This window comes from Rattus rattus, chromosome 4 (assembly GCF_011064425.1).
Source record: "Rattus rattus isolate New Zealand chromosome 4, Rrattus_CSIRO_v1, whole genome shotgun sequence".
NCBI classification, from domain to species: domain Eukaryota; kingdom Metazoa; phylum Chordata; class Mammalia; order Rodentia; family Muridae; genus Rattus; species Rattus rattus.
In genome coordinates this window covers 6,730,227-6,750,676 of record NC_046157.1, presented here as the reverse complement: position 1 = coordinate 6,750,676, position 20,450 = coordinate 6,730,227, and the positions used below count along the sequence as shown (strand labels likewise).

At 49.1% G+C, this 20,450-nt stretch overlaps 1 protein-coding gene across 1 annotated transcript in view; it reads left to right on the top strand.

Moving 5' to 3' along the window:
* Nucleotides 1–13,996, top strand: part of Igf2bp2 (insulin like growth factor 2 mRNA binding protein 2) — a 99,969-nt gene extending 85,973 nt beyond the window's left edge. Inside the window, exons 11-16 of the mRNA XM_032900008.1 lie at nt 2,223–2,291; nt 3,795–3,911; nt 8,026–8,100; nt 9,550–9,681; nt 11,356–11,469; nt 12,435–13,996. Of these exons, the coding sequence (XP_032755899.1) occupies nt 2,223–2,291; nt 3,795–3,911; nt 8,026–8,100; nt 9,550–9,681; nt 11,356–11,469; nt 12,435–12,527 (600 nt within the window). The 3' untranslated portion in view covers nt 12,528–13,996. The remainder of the gene's footprint in view (nt 1–2,222; nt 2,292–3,794; nt 3,912–8,025; nt 8,101–9,549; nt 9,682–11,355; nt 11,470–12,434) is intronic.
* Nucleotides 13,997–20,450: the final 6,454 nt, after the last annotated feature.

The window sequence follows — 20,450 nt, the reverse complement described above, 5'->3', positions numbered from 1 at the left end:
CTCCGAAGTTAACCTTTGTCTCCCGAGTAGACCATAAGTCCCTGTGTGTCCCATGCCTTCCACATGGTGGACTCAATAGCTTTTAAGTGAATGGAACAAACACAACCAGAAATAGGCATCTGAGTCTGGGTAGACCCAGGAAAGTGGTCCTGTTTGTAGAGCGAGAGATTCAGACCCAGGTGCAGACTGGGCCTCGGCCAGAAGTGCCCTCCTTCTAGCCACCCTTCAGCTCTGACTTAGGGATGAAGGGAGTCTGGCCTCATTCTTGTTCTACAAGCTAAAGATTAAAAATCTCTGCCCCACAGTGGGACTGATTCTTGTTCCTGTTGGGTCTCTTGAGACCCCAGAATATCATCTGTGGGGTGGATCTGTTCTTGGCCGTGCGTGGCTGTTAGACTCGCAGTTCAGTGACCACTTTTGCCATGAGAGCTGAGTTGCTTCGGGCCAGAGGCAGGTAGAGAGCCTTTTGGCCCACATACCTTCAAAATTTGAGGTTTCCCTGAGGCCACTGGTCGGGTAACACTCTCCTGTGGACTGAGATATCTCTTCAGTCTCTCAGTCCAACCCAAGCATGAGCGGGGGGTGCCACAGGTGAGGGGCCCCTCCCTGGAACCTGAGAAGCACCCAGGGTGCTCAGAACTCTGTCTTTTCTCTCTGAACTCAGAAGAGCAGTTACTAAGTTACTTAGTTTTGTTACTAAGGGGTCGTGGATGTAGCTTATCTGGGCTGGGTCTAGCTGGAAGACGTGCCCATCACTCTGAAATGTGTTCAGAGCCCTCAGCTCTCCTCAGACTCCAAGCCTTAGCCACATGTGTCCGGCGGGGCTGTGTACCTTGGTGCCTTACACCTGTCACTGCCTTCCTGGCCGTGACAATGAGAGAAGAGTTTACTCTTATGTAAAACGTAATTAACAGAGTTTGGGTGACTTCAGTAAGGGCCCTGCCCATAAGAACATGGACTCAGATATGTCTCATGGGACCACTATGACGGTAAAGAATTTATAAATAATTGTCTCGGTCTTTGCTGTATTGTAGGTATTCAGTTAAAAATAACAGCTGTTTGAACTTTGATTTTCTTAATAGCTAGCTCTACTTCATGAGTCCACATCTGCCTTCCTGCTCCATTTCTCCCTCCCCACATCTGCCATCCCCACATCTGCCCCCTCCCTTCCCAACATCTGCCCTCCTCCCCTCCCCACATTTGCCCTCCTCCCTTCCCCCGTCAAACCCCCTCCCTCCCCACATCTGCCCTCCTCCTCCCCTCACCTGCCCCTCCCCTCCCCATATCTGCCCTCCTCCCTTCCCCACATCTGCCCTCCTCCCCTCCCCACATCTGCCCTCCTCCCCTCCCCTCATCTACCCTCCTCCTCCCCTCCCCACATCTGCCCTCTTCCTCCCCTCCCCACATCTGCCCTCCTCCTCCTCCCCCCCACATCTGCCCTCCTCCTCCCCTCCCCACATCTGTCCTTCTCCTCCCCTACCCACATCTACCTTCCTCCTCCCCTCCCCCCCTCCCCCCCTCTTCCCTCCCCCTCCCCCCCACATCTGCCCTCCTCCTCCCCGCCCCCCACATCTGCCCCCTCCTCCCCCCTCCCCACATCTGCCCTCATGTACCCCCCTCCCTCCCCACATCTGCCCATCTGCCCTCCTCCCCCCCCCCACATCTGCCCTCCTCCCCTCCAGCACATCTACCCTCCTCCTCTCCTCCCCACATCTGCCCTCCTCCTCTCCTCCCCACATCTGCCCTCCTCCTCCCCTCCCCACATCTACACACAATACCTTTATCTGTCTGCTTCCTTTCCCTTACTGTTGCTTTCAGTTTTTCCCCTGACTTTCTGTTCTTCTGGAAATCTCTGATGCAGCTAACTGGTCTGTCTTCCTAGGATCACATTTGCTTGTTCTGAATAACTCTTGGATTTTATTCCAGTATTCTCTGTGCTTGTAATGCACAACTCGTAATTCCCCTGTAAGATGGGCGCCACCAGCCCTGTCTCCAGCAAAGCAGGTCAGGGCAGTGAGTGTGTGCGTGTGCTGAGTTCCTAGGGAGCAATGGCATCTTAGAAGCCGTGGTCCTGGCCTTGCAGCCAGCCGGCACCTTGCCCCGGGTTCTGTGGTCTCATGGTGAAGGGAGTTGAGCAGAGAATAGGAGCACAAAGGTGTATGTTTGTAGACGTGATAGTGGTATTGGCTCATAGACTCACTGAATGTCTTGTTAACGTGCAGACCCACTCCGGATACTTCTCCAGTCTGTACCCTCATCACCATTTCGGCCCATTCCCGCATCACCACTCGGTAAGTGCCCCTCATTTCTGCCCCAGCCACTTCCTGCCCAGTTCTTCCTGCTCTGTGGCCAGCTTCACGAATCCCTGATGACCAGGCCTGTGAATGTTCTCTGCCATGGCCCCAGGTGTAATGCAGCTCAGAGTGTAAGCACCAAGCCACCCTGGGTGCCCCCTGACCTCTGTGGCCTCTCAGGCGGTGCTAGCAGTTCAAGCTGAGCCTGGGCTATGCAGTGAGCTTCAAGCCAGCCCAAGCTGCATACAGAGTAAAATCCTTCCTTAAAGAACAAAAAGACTAGGGCTCCGTCATTAAGAGTGTATGCTACTGTTCAGGAAGACTGGAGTTCCCAGTACCCACATCAGCTGGCCCAGTCACTTGTAACTCCAGGTCTATGGGTTCCAGTTTTTGCCGGCATCTGCACTCATGTGTACACACACACATACACACACACACACACACACACACACACACTTTTTAAGACATACTAAAAACACAAAGGAAAAACCAGTTAGAATGTTAATAAACTAAAGAAAAGCTTCCAGTGGGCAGGTGTATGGCTCAGTTGGTAAAGGGCTTGCCGTACAAGTGTGGGCCTCGGTTCAGATTCTGAGCATCCACATAAAAGCCACGTACGCCAGGTGCTCTGAGAGGCTGTCATAGGGGATCCCTGGATCTAGGCCAGTGAGCTCCAGGTTCCACAGGACACTTCACATCAACACTAAGGCAGAGGGTCATTCAGGGAGATAACCAGCATCAGCCTCTGGCCTCTAACACGCATGCACACATATGAACATGTACACAGGCGTCCCGACACACCACACATTTTTGTGCCGGTGATCTTTAATCAAATTCTAGCCACCGAAGACACATCGTTCCCACAGACCCCTAGAGCATCAACCACTGGCAGCCTGGCCTAAGAGCTTCTGACTTTCTCCAGGGGCTTCCAGGAGTGGTGGGGCCTGGTCACAGCAGGGTGAGTCCCTAGTTCTAGGACGATCTGCACAGCTTTCCCTCTGTCCTTAAGCCAGGCGTGTTCAGTGACTTTTTACAGTTTTATGTAGTATTGTGTGTGCAGCCTCACACCCACCACAGCACCCTGGTGGGGATCAGGGCAACTTTCAGGAATTTTCTCCCTCCCCCAGGGATTGAACTTGTGTCATCAAGCTTGCATGACAAGCATTTAAAAAAAAAAAAAAAATCCGCTGGGCCATTACAAATGAACCCATTTTGGTTCTTGGAGGAAGACCCAGGAAGCATATAGATCAAATCTGTCTGTCAGAGAACCCAGGGACAGACAGCTGTGTACCCTGCAAACACAGGTACCCAGAGGTCCTTGCAGGCTCATGCAACCTCGCTTGGGCTCAACTTCATTCCTCAGGTTCATCTGTAGATAGGGCACCAGGCCACACACTGACAAGCCATTTTGGCATCTCCCTTCCATGTTGGGACTCTTGGGTACTTGGCTGGGCTGTGGGGTGCCAGGTCAGTGACAGCCGTGTGCCTGTTCTTTCCTAGTACCCAGAGCAAGAGACGGTGAGTCTCTTCATCCCAACGCAGGCTGTGGGCGCTATCATCGGGAAAAAGGGGGCACACATCAAACAGCTGGCTCGATTTGCCGGTGCCTCCATCAAGGTAAGATTGTTGGCTGCCCGTCCCCACGGTGTCCTTGTCGGTGCGAGGGAATTCTCAGAGCACCCAAAGACGGGATCTGCACGATGTATTCCCACGACCATTCCTGTCTGCTCCATTCTTTATCTTAGTCCTTTCCTGTTTGGCCAAACAGCGAAGTTAAAAGAAAGACACTAGTAATGACCAAGCCTGGTCCCCCAAGGATTGGAGATAAAGGAAAAAAAGGTCAAAGTTCGTCCCAAGCTAAGGGATGTGCTTGAGCAGAACAAGCATCCGTGCCTAGCGCTCAGCACGTTGATGCTTCTTTTAGCCCAGGCTTCAAGGACTTGTAGACTATGAGAAAGCAAATTGAAGAACTTTCTGGAAAGTGGTGATCAAGTCGTAGACAGACAGAGGACAGGTCTGAGCTGAAGGCTGGAAGAGGGAAGTCCCCTTGGTGTGTAACACTGGTGTGTGCAGATGTGGCTGTAATTAGCCCCCGTTTTGCCCCACCCCTGGCCCCCAGTCATCAGGGATTGTTTGCCACAGACCTGCCTCCAGCCCAGCTGTTGCTCTGGCCCAGCACGCGACCGTGGCTCCGAAAGCCCCGTGAAACGCTTCCGGAGACGCTTTCCGTTGTTACGGGAGAGAATTTGCTGCCATGAGACAACCCAGAATTATGCCAAGCCTCATGACTTAGAGAGAGAGAGAGAGAGAGAGAGAGAGAGAGAGAGAGAGAGAGCGCGAGAGCGAGAGAGAGAGAGAGAATATGAATATGAATTGCCTACACTCTCTCCCTAAGATCTGGAGTTTTTCCCACAGCAAGTGTGACAAAACCAAGACCAAAATAATCAGAGTTGCACATTATGAGGACAGTGGTGCCCCTGGGAAAGATGGCGTCCTGCTGCACTCTCGGGCTACATCCGTCTGTGCTTGCAGTTAGAGGCTCACACTCATACTGGGGGTTAGCTAGCCCAGTGGGCTGTGGGTGTGATGAGGGCGTGGGGTGCTCTATGCCCGATGGCTTGGCACAGGTAATGCCCTGGCCTAGACAATACAGAAAGCAAGGGTGACCGCAGCCTGGAGCGCCCAGGAGACCTTTGTTAGACAGTTTGGACCAAAGGGCTTCCTTTACCCAAACCTCACTTTACAGGAAAAAAGCAAGACACACAGAGAATAGGGCTCACTGGGACACCTAAGTGGTCAGCCTCAATCTCAGAGATTCCATTGACCACTGGGATTCTGAGGGTCTGCTCAGGTGACCACAACACCTTCCCCATTTGCTGATGCTTTGAGAAGTGGGGCCCAGGAGATCTGACTGATCTATCCAAGGCCACAGAACTAGTGTGTGGCAACCAAGGTTTGCCTAGATTGTCCTGTTTTCTGCTCCATCACTGCCACCTCCTCCCATAGCAACCTTACCTGTCCCATAGCAACCTTACCTGTCCCATAGCAACCTTACCTGTCCCATAGCAACCTTACCTGTCCCATAGCAACCTTACCTGTCCCATAGCAACCTTACTGACCTTCAGAATAGTGCCCCGTTAGCACCTTCAGGGAAATGAAGAGGGAGGAGTTCTGTCATCGCTCGATAGGATTCTCAGCTAAGGGCTTAAGTGCCCACAATGACTCTTGCAGTAGATAGGGCTTCCTGCCACCCACCTCAGGGCCAGCCTGTGTGCAGCCTGCCTCAGCCTCCATTCCCTGGACAGACAAGCTGTGGCTACTGCAGAGAACTGACCACCCGCAGTGGAGGGTGGTCCTGGAAGCTCCCATTCATCCTCATACCACAGAGTATAAGTAATCAAGGCCAGAGAATTCCTCAGAGGTCTAGCCTCCTCCTAGACCAGTGCAGGGGACCATATGCTGAGGACGAGTGTTCACAAGAAAATTGGGGCAGCCCTAGACCCTGAAGTCCCAGAGTAGACCTGGTCTTAGAGCATAGATGAGGTGATCTAGAGACAGCATACTCACAATGTGATGGGAGTGCCACCTCCCAGAGCCTGGGCTTCCTTTCTGAGTGACCCTGTAATGGATTGCCTGCCTGCCTGCCTGCCTGCCTGCCTGCCTGCCTGCCTGCCTGCCTGCCTGCCTGGGACATGGCTTTAGAAAGCCTAGGCTAACTGTAAACCGTGTATCCTGTGATGACCTTGAACTCTTGATTCTGCGCTTCCACCCCCGAGTGTGGTTGGTACTGTCTATGCTCCGCTGTGCAAATAAATGCCCTAAAGAAGCTGAGAGTTGAGAATTGCGTAGGTCCTTGCGAGATGCACTGTGTGCGCACGTGTTGCTCCTGGATCACCCGTAAGGTCCTGTTGAGCTGACCTCTAACCCTAGTCTCAAATGCTTCTCCTATCTTGACCTCCTCGGTAGGGAGAACTACTGCCTGGAACTATCAGATCCAGCTCAAGTCTGTTGTCAGCGTCTCTTCCTCCTCCTGTAAAGATTTTTTTTTTTTAAGTCAGAATGTGCTGGGAGGAAAATGTAGTAAGAACCTGACACAGGCTTGGCCTTTGTGGCTTTCCGTAGCTGCAGAGGAATACAGCCCTGTCCTTGACTCTAAAGCCAGAACCCCGTGGCTGAGGCTGCCAAGTCCTCATGCTTACCGGAACTGGAACTCGGCCCCTCAAGTTCACTTTCATCCACTTTCTGGTTTTGGTGGTTTTCTTTGCTGCTTAAGCCTTTGTTTAATCTCTTTCCACAAGTTGGAGGCTTAGCTGGATACAGCCTTGCCCCAAGGTCACAGTATTCTTTATTCCATTTAGCATCCGCTTTTCTTTAAACTTTTTATCTCTTTGAGCACAAGATTTAGCTCTATCACACTTACGGGTGCTCCTTTTCTCCTCAGACTGTACGTTTTTTTATATTTTTTCCCTGGTTGGCTTATGAGAGTGGCCACTGATAACCATGTGACAGAGTCAGTCCTAGGCTGTCTTGAAATCTCTGCCAGTGACATTAATCCAAAACTCTGTAATTTAGCCTCAGACAGATTTTTTTTTGGACAAGTGTATAAAGCCACCACTTTCCCCCTAAAATATCCCAAGAATGGTCTCCAGGTCATGTACTGATATTCTTCCCTATGAAATGTCGTCACGTGGGCCTCCACGGTTCAAATCGCTCTCGGCATTGTCTTCATGCTCCGTGAGCCCTGCTTAAACCATTCAGCTGCTTTCCTCATCCAGAGTCCACCAAACAGGGTTGTCAGGCCTGTCCCGGCCACACTCACTCCACGTCTTAGTCCGTGTTGTAGTGCCGTGAAGAGGTGTCATGAGCCTGGCAACTCGTAAAGCTTTCATTTAGGACTGGCTTACAGGCTCGGAGATTTAGTCCATTCCCATCGTGACAAGAAACACGGTCGCACAGCCAGACACGGTGTTCTGGAGTATTACATCTAGTACCACAGGTAGTAGGAAGAGAGAGAGAATGGGCCTGACCTAGGCTCCTAAACCCCAAAGCCCACCCCTAATGGCACACTTCCTCCAACAAAGCCACACCTCCTAATCCTTCCAAACTAATGCCACTCCCTAAGCAATCAAGTACAGGAACCTATGGGGGCCATTCTCATTCAAACCACCAGACACCTCTAGTCAAACTGTTGGTGTGGTCTCTGTATTCTCCCTGGATTAAAAAGCTTGCCGGCTCAGTCTTCCCGAATGAGGGAGGAAGTGCACAAGGAAAGGGTTTGCAGAGCTGTGAGTGGAACCAAGGCAGCCTCATCATTTACTGACGGACATGGCTGCTCTGTCCCCCTTGTCCTTTACAGCTGGCTCATGTGTACTCTGAGTTGGAGCCAGGCTGATCTTTCCTGCAGCTACATAGGATTGGACAGTGCTGCTGACTCCCTCTAGGCCCTGGCGGTTGGCAGAGCCTGTGTTTTGTAGGAATTGGCTGGGGGAGAGGCAAGTAGCTAGACAGTACTCACTGCAGGGAGCAGTGGTAACTACTGACCTACTTAACCTGCTCTGACCAGCCAATGACACAGATTTAATACTGAGAATTAAGGTTGTGACCTCCTAAGACCCGGGGCTGAGGCAGCATCATGTCAGACAGTGCCTGGGACCTGAAGGCAGAAACTTCTCATCAACCGGTGTCAGCAGAGGGTCCTGGCATCAACCATTCCTCTTTCCTTGAACTGCAGATCGCTCCAGCGGAAGGTCCAGATGTCAGTGAGAGGATGGTCATCATCACCGGGCCTCCTGAAGCCCAGTTCAAGGTCAGTGCTAAGGACCACGTTAGCCCTGCAGGCTCTGGGTCCAGGGCAGACCGCTCAGAGATACTGAAGTTCTGGGGGGTCCTAGTGTCCGTTTCTCCTGCTGCTTGTGGGCGTCAGACTCCAGCCTGATCCCTCACTTCTCCTCTGAGCTCTGCCTTCTCTCCTCAGAAAGATAGGCTGTCGGTTAGTGTCCAATCTGTTGGCCTTCGGCCTCCAGCTGTGGGCATTAGTGTGGGTGCCGAAGAGAAGCCTGATGTAGTGGGAGTTCTGACAGCCATGAGGGAATTCTGGTCACGCTGGGGAGAGTTCTTCTTCTGTGAGGAGCATCCCCTTGTTTCTGATGTCTTTCCTCTGGGAAAATTAAAAACTTGAATATTGAGAAGTCAGAAATGTGTATTAATTTGTAATGGACAAACAAAGTGAGGTATATCACGTGAAAGACTATTATTTTGTCATGAAAGAATGAAGTATCCATGTATGCCCAGGGATGAGCCTAGACACATGAGAGCATGTAGGCGTGGCTTCCCAGACAGGAAGTGTTGCATAGCAACCTGTGGATAAAGAAGGGGAACTGGAGGTCATTGGAGAATGGGAGTAGGAAGGGATGGGACCAACTGCTGACTGTCCTGGTGGTGGTGGTGGTGGTTGGGGGGCAGCAGGGCCAGTCCCAGGGCTTCATACATAGCGGTAGTAAGCTCTCGGCCACTGAGCCATACTCCCGCCCCTTCCAAGTTTTTTTTTTTTTTTTTTTTTTTCAAGTTTAATACAGGGTCTCACTAGGTCGCTCAGGTTGGCCTTGGTCTTACAAATTTATTTTTTGACCTCGTAATTTTTGCCTTCAGCCTCCTGAGAAACTGAGATTATGGGCTGGTGCCACTAACGGGTAAAGGGATAGAACCAGAGTATCACAGATACTGGCGATGGTCCCACAGCACGGCCTGCCGCTGACGTGCGTGCTGAGACGATGACTTTACTAGCACATGTGGGGCCATGAGTTTAGTTCCCAGCACCACAGACGGGAACTAAGGCAGCAGTAGCAGCAGGTTCAGACTCGCCACATCCTGTCACCACCGCCCTCACAGCCTTCAGTAACAAGAGAGCTGAGCATGCAGTGGTGGGGCAGTTATGGAAGGGTTAGACCAGTGCAACCAAACAAACCCTTATAGGCACTGGGGATGTGGAAATAAGAATGGAGTTGCGGTGGACCAGTTGGCCCAACATGGACACGCATGTTTCCTAGAGAAGGCGATCACAAGCCATGAAGCTCAGATTGCAGAGTGAGGCAATGCACGGGCACCCCTGGCCCTGCGGGAACTGAGACAGGTGTGTTCGGAGGGAGAACCGCACTCATCCCTGAGGCTCCTAGCTCCCTCCTCGCACTGGCAGAGTAGCGTGGCCAGCTGCTGGCCCAGTCACCTGCTTCTTCTCAGGGATGGATCTTGTTCTCAGGCTCAGGGACGGATCTTTGGGAAACTGAAAGAAGAAAACTTCTTTAATCCCAAAGAAGAGGTGAAGCTGGAGGCCCACATCCGAGTTCCCTCCTCGACAGCTGGCCGGGTGATTGGCAAAGGCGGTAAAACCGTAAGTTGGCTCCTGACTCCCTCCCCTAGATGCCTCCCCTGCCCTGGCCATGCCTGATTTCCCTCAGATCCTCACTGCCTCTTCTGCTCACTCTCAGCATATGCAAGGGCCTTGGGCTGACAGACTTGGGTTCTCCTGACACATGCTTGTGGGTGAGGCATGAAGATCATTAGCACTGCTCTGACACTGAGGGCCCAGAACAGGAACCACCCCGTTCCTGAACACTGTACCTCCCAGCCTTGTTTCAGACACCAAAGACAAGGCCTTCTTCTGACATACATACATACATACATACATACATACATACATACATACAAGCACACACACAATCATATGCACACTCATACACATACACTCACATACATACACTACCGCACACATTCACACATAATCACATACACTCTCATATACACACTCATACACATATACATCCTCACTCTAACACATACACTATACACACACACACACATACACACATCCAGGTAGAACCCAAAGTATCTGCTGACCATTAGACACCACTCTACCTGGTTTCCAAGTTCAGAGACTGCAGCCCTGACCTATGCTTTCTCCCGATGGCCGTCTCAAGGACCCCTCCCTCCCTCCCTCCCTCCCTCCCTCCCTCCCTCCCCTCCCTCCCTCCCATATATCCTGTCCTCTGGTTCCTTGACAAGTCTGATGTCTACTCTAGGGGAGTTGGCTCAGCAAAAGGTGAGAAAAATGTATTTGTAAAGTAATTTATGTTTTCAATGATAGAATGTGCACTTATAAAGTATGGGACCCTGGGTTCAATGATCAGACTCTCAGAGAAACATATATTAATCCCAGACCTGAATAGGGTGTATGGTGGGTGTGAGTGTGTTCTGGAAGATGACTTCCTCACTAGCTAAGTGGGTGACTGGACCAGCCCCTGTAGAACTGGGTGTGACATTGTTGGAACTACAGTGCCCTGGGGAGCTCAGACTATAGATGTGAGTCACATGTGTGTGCAAAAGAATACACACAAAAAGACTGCAGATTACACACAACCAAGCGCCCTGTGGAGTTGAAGCCTGAACCTGTTAGAACCAGTCACTGAGTTCTCTGAGTCCCCAACTGTGCTTGGCAGTCCCCATCATGCCAAGGATTAGGGACAGACAGGACCTCTCTGTGTTTGTAATCCCAGCCCTCTGGAAATGGAACACGGAGGATCAGAAGTAGATGGTCATCCTCCCCTGAGTACCAAGTTCAAGGCCAGCCTTGTCTCAGAAGAAAGGGGGGGGGGGGGAGAAGGAAGTTGGTGGTTTATGCTATGCCAGACAACAGACCACAGAGCTCATGACTAGCAGCCAAGAAGCAGGCTCAGAAGCAGGCTTCAAATGTGGGCTGTCACTGGGGTTCCCACGAGTATCTGCGGAATTAGAACATTCGGCTTAGAGGTGGCTCCATGGAGTCAGGGCTGCCCTTCATTTTTCTGTCAATCAGCCGTTTGGAGCCCAAGCCCATACCTGGCCTAGGCAGGACAAAAGCAAAGAGGATTGAGCCCTGCTGCCTCCTTTACTCCTGTATGCCAAGCCACTCCCCCTGCTTCCCTAGCCACTCCCCCTGTCTCCCTAGCCCCTCCCTCCACAGCCCAAGTGTTGGCTTTGGGGTGGGGGTGGGGACTCACCTCGCTCACTGCCTTCTCGGCCTCCCTAGGTAAATGAGCTGCAGAACTTGACAAGTGCAGAAGTTATAGTGCCTCGTGACCAAACGCCAGACGAGAACGAGGAAGTGATCGTCAGAATTATCGGGCATTTTTTTGCTAGCCAGGTACTACTAACTATTCTGTGAGAACCCTGCCTCCTGCCCAGCTGTTCCCACTAGTTCAGATTTTGTATTTGTGTCTCCAGGCCACCTGCTTGAGCTCCTCCCCGCTGCCACACACACTGTGGAACCCCTCCCAGGCCCCCTGCCCTCAGGGATGGGAAACTGTTGGTGCAAGGCCCTTTGGCCTGCTTAAGTTGGGAGTGTAGCATCCCTAACCCTCCCAGGCTTCCTCAGGAGCCGCATGTCTGTCGGGCAAGCCACCACAGAAGCCAGATGGCAGGTTTCACTGGAAGATTCAGGAATACTCAGGAAGCCCCTAGTTTCCGTTGCTCTCTTCCCTGCCTCCCCAGTGCTTGGAGAAAGGCACTGCAGGTGACATGGCCTTGCTGTCTTGATGGCTTTGCGGTTTGCTGAGTGGGTTTTGGAAGAGAGCAACCGTGAACCTCCGAGAGCTCTTCTCATACTTGTCGGTGACTTGTCCAGCTGCTCTCTGACCTGACCCCGGCAGTTGCTGCCTGAGTCAGTCTCAGAGTTCATCCTGTGGGGAGCTGGGGCTCACAGTCGAGCTCGAGATGTTCAGGCTATGCCCAGGTTCTAGTCTCTCCCTCTTTCCTGGTGTTCTTAGTGCTTTGGAAAGGCAAGTGGGCCATAGCAGAACTCAGCTGTGAGTGGCAGGGCCCTCGGCCTCTTCCCCAGTCACTGACCCCCTACTGCTGCTTTGTGGCCAGTCCGATTACTGTGAACTCTAGGCTGCTGGTTCGTCCCCCTCCCACTCCTGTGAGCTCCCCAACCCCTACCTTGTACCCGGCAGGCTTGGGGTGAGGTGGAGAGAAATTCTGCCCTTGACTGCCAGGCCTGGGGGGGAGGCGAAGTTGGCTCAAGCATCCAACGTTTCCTTTCTCAAGCCCCAGACCCTCTGTTTCCTATGGAGCCTCAGGACTGGCATTGTTCCCTTCTCTCTACTGCAGACTGCACAACGCAAGATCAGGGAAATTGTACAGCAGGTGAAGCAGCAGGCGCAGAAATACCCTCAGGGAGTCGCCCCACAGCGCAGCAAGTGAGGCTCCCACAGGCACCAGCAAACAACGGATGAATGTAGCCCTCCCAACACCTGACAGATGAGACCAAACAGCCAGCAGACCGGGAGCAAACCAAAGACCATCCCGAGGAGTGAGACGTCTGCAGAGAAGCCAGGGCCTGCAGACCCCTGCACATCCTGGGATCCAGGAGGGCACAGGGAAGGCCAGGATCTCCAGAAACATCGCTTGGCCTGTCCCCAGCTTCCCCTGGCTTCTGCAGGCTTACCACTGCCCATCCACTCAGATTTCTCCTCAGCTCCCAGGACGCTATCCCTTTCAGTTGAACTAACATAGGTGACATGCTCAAAGCAAAGCGAGAGTCCTAGCGGTTTCTTTGTTATGAGAAAGCGATCTCTGCGCATGTCTGTACATATCGGAAGGGGAAGGATGTTAGGAAATGTGGCCTGTGGGTTACACAGGGCGCCTGCAGCGTTAATATATTTTAGAAATAATATATCAAATAACTCAACTAACTCCAATTTTTTTACTCAGTGATTAATTTTGTTTTCTTTTTGAAGAGAAAGCAGGCTTTTCTAGACTTCAAAGAATAAAGTCTCGGGTGAGGTCCATTGGTACAGAAAGGAACTTTGAGCCACCCCCACGAAAGTCACTTGGAGGGAAATCTTGTCAAGGACACTTACTGGCAGTTGTGGGTCACCTGTGTCTGTCAACAGAAGGGATACCGTCCCTGAGGAGGGGCCCTAGGCCCTTGTCACCTGTCTGTCCCCTACACCCACTTCTCAGCTTCACAGGTTTTAAACTGGTTTTTATTTTTTTTTATTTTTATTTTTTTGCATACCGCTATATATTTCTCTGTCTCTCTCTCTTTAGCTCCCTCCCCTGCCTTCCTCCGTCCTCTTTACCCGAAATTCTTTTGAGTTCCTTCATCCTTTCTCTGTTCCCCCATATCTGTGCACCCCTGCCCCCACCCCAGGCAAAGCAGTGTTCTGAGTACCACACCACACACACGGATCAGATGCAAACCGCACAGACCAGCCTCAGCTTACACTTGGTTACGCGAGCTAACAAGAGCCGGAGGTAACTTGTCCTAGCATTTGGAAGAGGAAAGCAGGAACCCACCAAACAAACCAGCCAACCAGACAAAGAAAAACCCCACAAAGAAAGAATGTACTCTTTTTTACATCTTGGTCTATAAGCCATCAACGTTTAGTGAAATTATTTCTTTCTTTAAAAATTTAAAGCGCAGGAGAATAGCAATTTATACAAGGTCGTTGGCCCAGGGCGTTAAATTTACAGATTTTTTTTTTAAATGAGAAAAAAAAAAACAACACACAAATAAAGCTACCTCAGGTGTTTTTTACCTCAGCACCTTGCTCTTGTGTTTCCCTTAGAGATTTTGTAAAACTGATAGTTGGAGCATTTTTTATTTTTTTAATAAAAATGAGTTGAAAAAAAAAAAAGACGAAACTGCCAGCCCAGCGCGGGCGGCAGCCCAGGTGTGCAGCTCTTCTGTCTTCCGCTAGCCAAGAGCCTACGTGGCCTTCTTGTGGACAAACCTAAAAAAATGTTTATTTTTAAAAAAATGGCGAAAGAAAAACAGAGAATATTGGAGCCGTCCTGAATTTCAATAGGGTACGTGCCGTGAGGGCTTTTGCGCTGAAGGATGACCACGTCCTGGTTATGTGAAGAAACCATGACAACTACCAGCCTGTGATGCCGGTTTCCTCTACTGCAAACAGTGTTCTGTGACAAAAAAAAAAAAAAAAAAAAAAAAAAAAAAAAAGGAAAAAAAATATATCCAAGCTAACAAGATGCTGGTGTCTTGGTGTCTCATTTTCTGAGTGTTGGGTCTCCCAGAATATCGGCTGAAGGCCTGGGGGAATAGCAGGTAGACAGTCAGGGCTGGACAGCTCCTTGGCTACAGGGTTCAGCAAGCCGCTGTGCAGGCAGCCCTTGCAGCCTTCCCTGAGGCGTTGAGGGGGAACCCTCACCCCTGGGTCCTTTGGAATGGCAGTGTTTAAGCCCCCTGGGTGATTGAGGTGCTGATCATAGAACTAGAGGGCAAACTGCATTGCAAGCTGGGCTGCAGCCTCTGTGGCTGTCAACCTTCCTAATGCTGTGACCCTTTCGTACAGTTCCTCCTAAGATTATTTTGTGGCTACCTCGTAACTAGTTTTGCTACTGTTACTGAATTGTAACGTAAATGTGTCTTGTAGTCTCTTTAGGCAACCTCTGAGTCATGAAGGGGTTTGACCACCCACAGATTGAGTTAGCCACATCCCTTCTAATTGTCCCTCTTTAAAGCAATGCAAACAAAAGCTTTAAAATATACAAACTTAACAACTTTCATGTTCCAAGCTCTGTGGGCGTGTAGCTCAGTGGTAGGTGCTGTCAGTACACAGAGCAAAGGAGCGGCAAGAAGTGAGGAGCTCCTGGTGCCCGGCTGTTTGCCTGCTAAGACGACTGTTGGAAGATGACTAGTTGCCATCTCCAGGAGGGGCTCACCAATTGCCCCAGCCACATCAGAAGCGATGTGAATATGGAGCTGGGTACTGTGGTGGAATTGGCATAGCCAGCGGGAACACAGATTAGAAGAAAGTGGGATTTGCTTTGCTTGGTTTTTGTTGTTTGTTTTATAAGATAAGGTCCTGCTGTGCAGCCCTGGCTGATGTGGTACTGGATGTGCTGCCTAGGAACTCCGCAATCTTCCCGGTGTTCAGGGTAGATCTGTCTGTGGGAAGTGGAGCTTACAGGTTAGAGCCATTTTTGTTTTATGCATCTTTTTTTTTTTAATTATATTTCTTTTCCATCATCGTTTTATGCATCTCTTAAACACAGTAATCTAAACTTAAAACACAGCTTTAACTACCACAGGATCTAGTCAGGGAGGGCTCAGAGAGCTCTAAAGCAATACTGGCTCTTGTCAGTCATCCTGGTTGCTCACCAGAGCTAGAGGATAAAGCCTCTGTGGAAAACACCACATCTTGGTTGCAGTATGGAAAGGAAGCTGGAAGTGTTCTCCTTGTCGGCTAATTTTCAAAGTGTTATAAGATGTGATGCAGGCAGCTCGGCAAGAAAAGACACCAACGGTCTCACCCAGTTGAAGGATCAAAACCAACCTGCCGGGGACAACCAAGGACTCCATGTTGGATTTGAGGGAGTCCATGCTTTATAGTGTTAGCTGGTCAAGACTCATGCACAGGCCCAAGGAGGTAAGATGTCACTGAAGCCTTTTATACCCAAACTTTTTCATGTGTGAAAGCTTTAGAAAGGTTTTCCTTTGTAAGGATTCAACCAAGAGTATTCCCAGGTCATGAATAGCTCACCCTGCAGTCCCAGCTTTCAGGAGGCCGAGGGTGGAGGGCCACGATCAAAGCCAAGCTGGGCTGCACAGTGAGACTCTTGTCTCAAATTGTAGAAATTATTTTAATTCCTGACCCAGGGCTTCTACCCTGCCTTGATCATTGAGTTCCTGGATCAAAACCACACTCATCCTTCATATTTACAGTATTCCTTAATCAGTACAAAAGCCAGGCAGATACCTACCCTCCATGCTATCAGAATCTGCCTTCATATTGATAACCCTGAATTATTACTATGTTTCATCTGGGCTGCTCTTAACTCCAATTGAACAGCCCACAGGGCTACAATTTTATGACTCACCTAATCCGTGGCGGCTTTTCCTTCTCTCCTGCATCACCTTCTCCGTCCCTAAGTGAGGGAACCCTAAACCCCACCCATGTCTCTTCTGCCCAGCTATTGACTATTGGCATCTTTATTCACCAATCAGAAATAATTTAGGGCAGGGTCACAGGATCTATGTGCAGACTCCAGGTCTTGAGGGCCCCCTCCCCAATACTTAACATTATAATAGACAATAAAAGGCAAAATCTCAACACAAAATATAGAAAAGGATCAGTAAGATAACTTTGTTGGGGTCCAGGAGCTGCCCCACAAACCATGTGAACTCCAATCTCAATCAGACAGGGATAATTTATTGAGCATATGTCCCATGATTGATCAGGGCTGTAGGTCAGACTCGAGAGCTGACTGAGACACTGAGTTAAGATATTACAGAGCTTTTAAGCCTAAAATCCACAAACATCTGTGCCAAGTTACTCCACCAATCAGGATTTAGGGATAGGGGATATCCTCAGGAACATGTCTTTGTTGTACACTTATCCTGCTCCCACTGGCTGGGGTATTCAACTGTGTCAGGCAGGGGACTTGCCTTGTCTAACATTCATGTCTTATCCAGAATGTCAGTTACCCTCCCTCATGTCTGGTTTTGCCAAGTAGGATATCAGTTCCCAGGGAGGTTTTGGGAACTTAAACTTTACTCAACCCCTACTCAAAAAGGAAGTTTTTTTTTAAGATTTATTTTTTTTATTTTATGTATGTGAGTACACTGTCATTCCCTTCAGACACACCAGTGCCCTGCTGGTCACTGCTGTGGTTCACGGGTGTTATGGCTGGGCAGGACTGTCGGTCACCTCCCTCGGTGGAAGCTTGCATAGAACCTTCTGATACCATGAGAGCTAGTCAGTCCTCAGGAAGAGGACTTTTCAGGTCTGTTCCAGCTCATGGATCTCTGGGCCCCGATTCTGAAGTGCATAGTGCCTTCCAGCCCTGGGGAGAAACCAAGGGTAACAGCGAAAGGCTGTGTGACACGTCAGGAGTCCCTTAGCCCTGGACAACAACTCAAAAGAGGGCTTCTCCTGTATGGCATTGGGGCATTTCTTAGAGTTTTTATGTAGAGATCTTTCCCTTCCAATGGTGTCTTGGTTAGGGTTTCCATTGGTATGAACACACACCATGACCAGGGCAGCTCCTATAAGGACATTTCATTGGCGCTGGCTTACAGGTTCAGAGGGTCAGTCCATTATCTCACGGTGGGGAGCACAGCACAGGTAGGCAGATGTGATCCTGGAGCAGCTAAGAGTTCTATACCTTGAGCTGCAGGCAGCAAGGAGATTTGTGTCACTTGGAGTGGCTGGAGCATATATGAGACCTCCAAGCATGTGCAATGACACATTTCCTTTAGACTGGCCACACCTACTCAACAAGGCCATTCTTCCTAACAGTACCACTACTACAGGCCAAACATTCAAATGCATGAGTCTCTATTCAAACCGTGACCCTTGGCTAGGTTTATTCCTAGATACTGCATTTTCTTTCGGGCTATTGTCAATGCTTGACGTTGGAATAGAAAATACCAAAGGAAAAGCTATTGATTTGTGTAGGTTGACTCTGTGTCCTCACAGAGCTGCATTTCTTCCCAGAAGTTTTCTGGTAGGATTTTTGGAATCTCTAATGAATAGTATCCTATCATCTGCAAATAGAGATAGTTTGACCTCTTTCCCTGTTTCTATTCCTTCGATTTCCGTGACTTACTGCTCCCGCTAGCGCTGCCAGCAGTGTTGAAAAGGAGTGGGGATAGTGGATGTGCCGTCTCATTCTGACTCTGGTGGAATTGCTTCAAGGTTTTCTCCATGTATGACGAAGTTGGCCGTGGGTTACTTGTATGTGGCTTGTATTATATTGAGGTGTGTTCTCTCTAGCACTTTTATGATAAACTTGGATTTCATCAAAGTATTTTTTCTGTTTCTATTGAGATGATCATGTGATTTTTGTCTTCAAGTTTGTTTATGTGATTTACTGCATTTATCAACTTGTATAGGTTGATCCATCCCTGCTTTTGGGGGATAATTCCAACTTGGTGGATAATCTTTTTTATTATTATGCTTGCAAGCATTGTTTTTGAGTCCATGTTCATGAGTTATATTGGCCCATAGTTTTTTTGTTTGTTTTGCCTTTACCTGGTTTACTAATCAGAGTGATACTGGCTTTGTGGAGCACTCCCCTCCCTAACCCCACCCCCTTTGAATGGTTTAAAAAGGATATTCTCTGAATGTCTAGAATTCTGCTGTGAATCTATCTGGTTCTGGCTACTTCTTCTCTTCTCTTCTCTTCTCTTCTCTTCTCTTCTCTTCTCTTCTCTTCTCTTCTCTTCTTCCCCTCTTCTTCCTCCTCCTCCTCTTCCTCCTCCTCCTTCTTTTTCCAAAAGCTGTTTTATTACTGTTTCAACTTCCTAATTTTTTTATGAGTTTGTCAACAAGTTTGTGTGTTTGAGATTAAATGCTATCAATTTTAAGTTTTATTGCATGTGGTCAAATAGAATACAAGGAGTTATGTCAATATTTTTTTATTTGATTTGTCTCAGGATGTGGCCTATTTTAGAAGTGTCCACAAGCTGTTGAATAGAATGAGTATTCTTTGGTGTTTGGAGAGAATAATTTTTTTTCTTTTTTAAAAACATTTATGTGAGTACACTGTTGCTGTCTTCGGTCACACCAGATCTCATTACAGATGGTTGTGAGCCACCATGTGGTTGCTGGGAATTGAACTCGGGACCTCTGGAAGAGCAGTCAGTGTTCTTGGTCGCTGAGCCATCTCTCCAGCCCTAGATAGAATATTCTCTAGTATCTGTTAAGTCCACTTGATGCCTATTAACTAGTATGTTTATTTTTTGTTCAGATGACCTATTGATGAAAATAGGCTATTGAAATTGGCTAGTAAGACTGGGCTGATGTGGGAAGTTGGGGTATAGAGTGGGGTGGTACAGGCAGAGAAAGGGTCTTGTGGATGGATGTAGGTAGCGCAGGTCTTGGTGGAAGTCTAGAGGTTGACTTCAGGAGAGGTGAAGAGGTAGGACTGAACAGATCTGGCAAGTTGCAAAACAAAAACAAAACAATTTGGGGTGCTAGGGTGTACTCACCAGGTGAGACCCTGAAAGATGTGGGAGGTCTGGGCGTGGAGGTCCCCAGAATTTTTATCTTTTTATCTTCTATCAACGCCTTATTTTCCTATCGTAGGTACATATTGATATTAAAGGATGCTGTAAAAGGCATCAGGTACTTGGAAATCACACTGTATGACTGCCATGTGTTTGATATGTGGCATATACATAGTGTGTGCTTGGGGTGGTAGAGCTTTTCTTGATACACTTGAAGCACATGCTCCCTAAAATTCTACGTTGTTCTGGCAGCTTCCTGGAGACAGGAAGTCTCTAGGGATACAGACTCGGTATCTACACTGAAAAATGCTAGGCTAAGGCATTTAGCTAGGCATAGTTGTACATGCCTGTGAGCCCAGCACTCAGGAAGCTGGGGCAGGGGGATTGTTGCAGGCTTGAGAACAGTATGTTGAGGCAGTGAGTTCCAGGCCAGCCTTGATTATAGAAACCTTTCTCAATACAAAATAAAAGCAAAAGACATAATTAACATAAAACTCTCATGTTGGCTACGCATCTCCAGGCAGAAAAGATTCTCCATAGTCATTGAGCCAGATTGCTTTCTAAATCGGAATGTGTGTGTTTTTGTGTGCATGTGTGTGTGTGTGTGTGTGTGTGTGTGTGTGTGTGCATGTGTGTGTTGGTGTACATATAGAGGTCAGAGAACATTTAGAAGTTGGTGTTCGGGGTTGGGGATTTAGCTCAGTGGTAGAGCACTTGCCTAGCAAGCGCAAGGCCCTGGGTTCGGTCCCCAGCTCAAAAAAAAAAAAAAAAAAAAGGATCTATTAGTTGGTGTTCTCCTCCCCCGCCCCCCCAAGTTCTGGAGAGTGAACTCAGTTTCCTGTTGAGCCATCGTGTCAATCTCAGATTTCCTGTCTTGTCACTTATATAGATAAGTAACAGGACTTCTACTGAACACATTTAGGAAAGGCCGCTGTACAAACCAGAGTAATTAGCCCACAGATTTCCATCAAGGATCTGGAAACTTCTGGCCTGTTTGGTTAGGTTTAGATGGATCATCTTTAAACTCATTGTGCCTCTCTCTTTCTCCCTCCTTCCCTGTCTAAAAACAAAAACCTTTTCATGTTGTTTTCAAGTCATTAAAACCAGTGTTTTCAACTATTGGCTAAGGGTTTATATAGTTCAGTGAT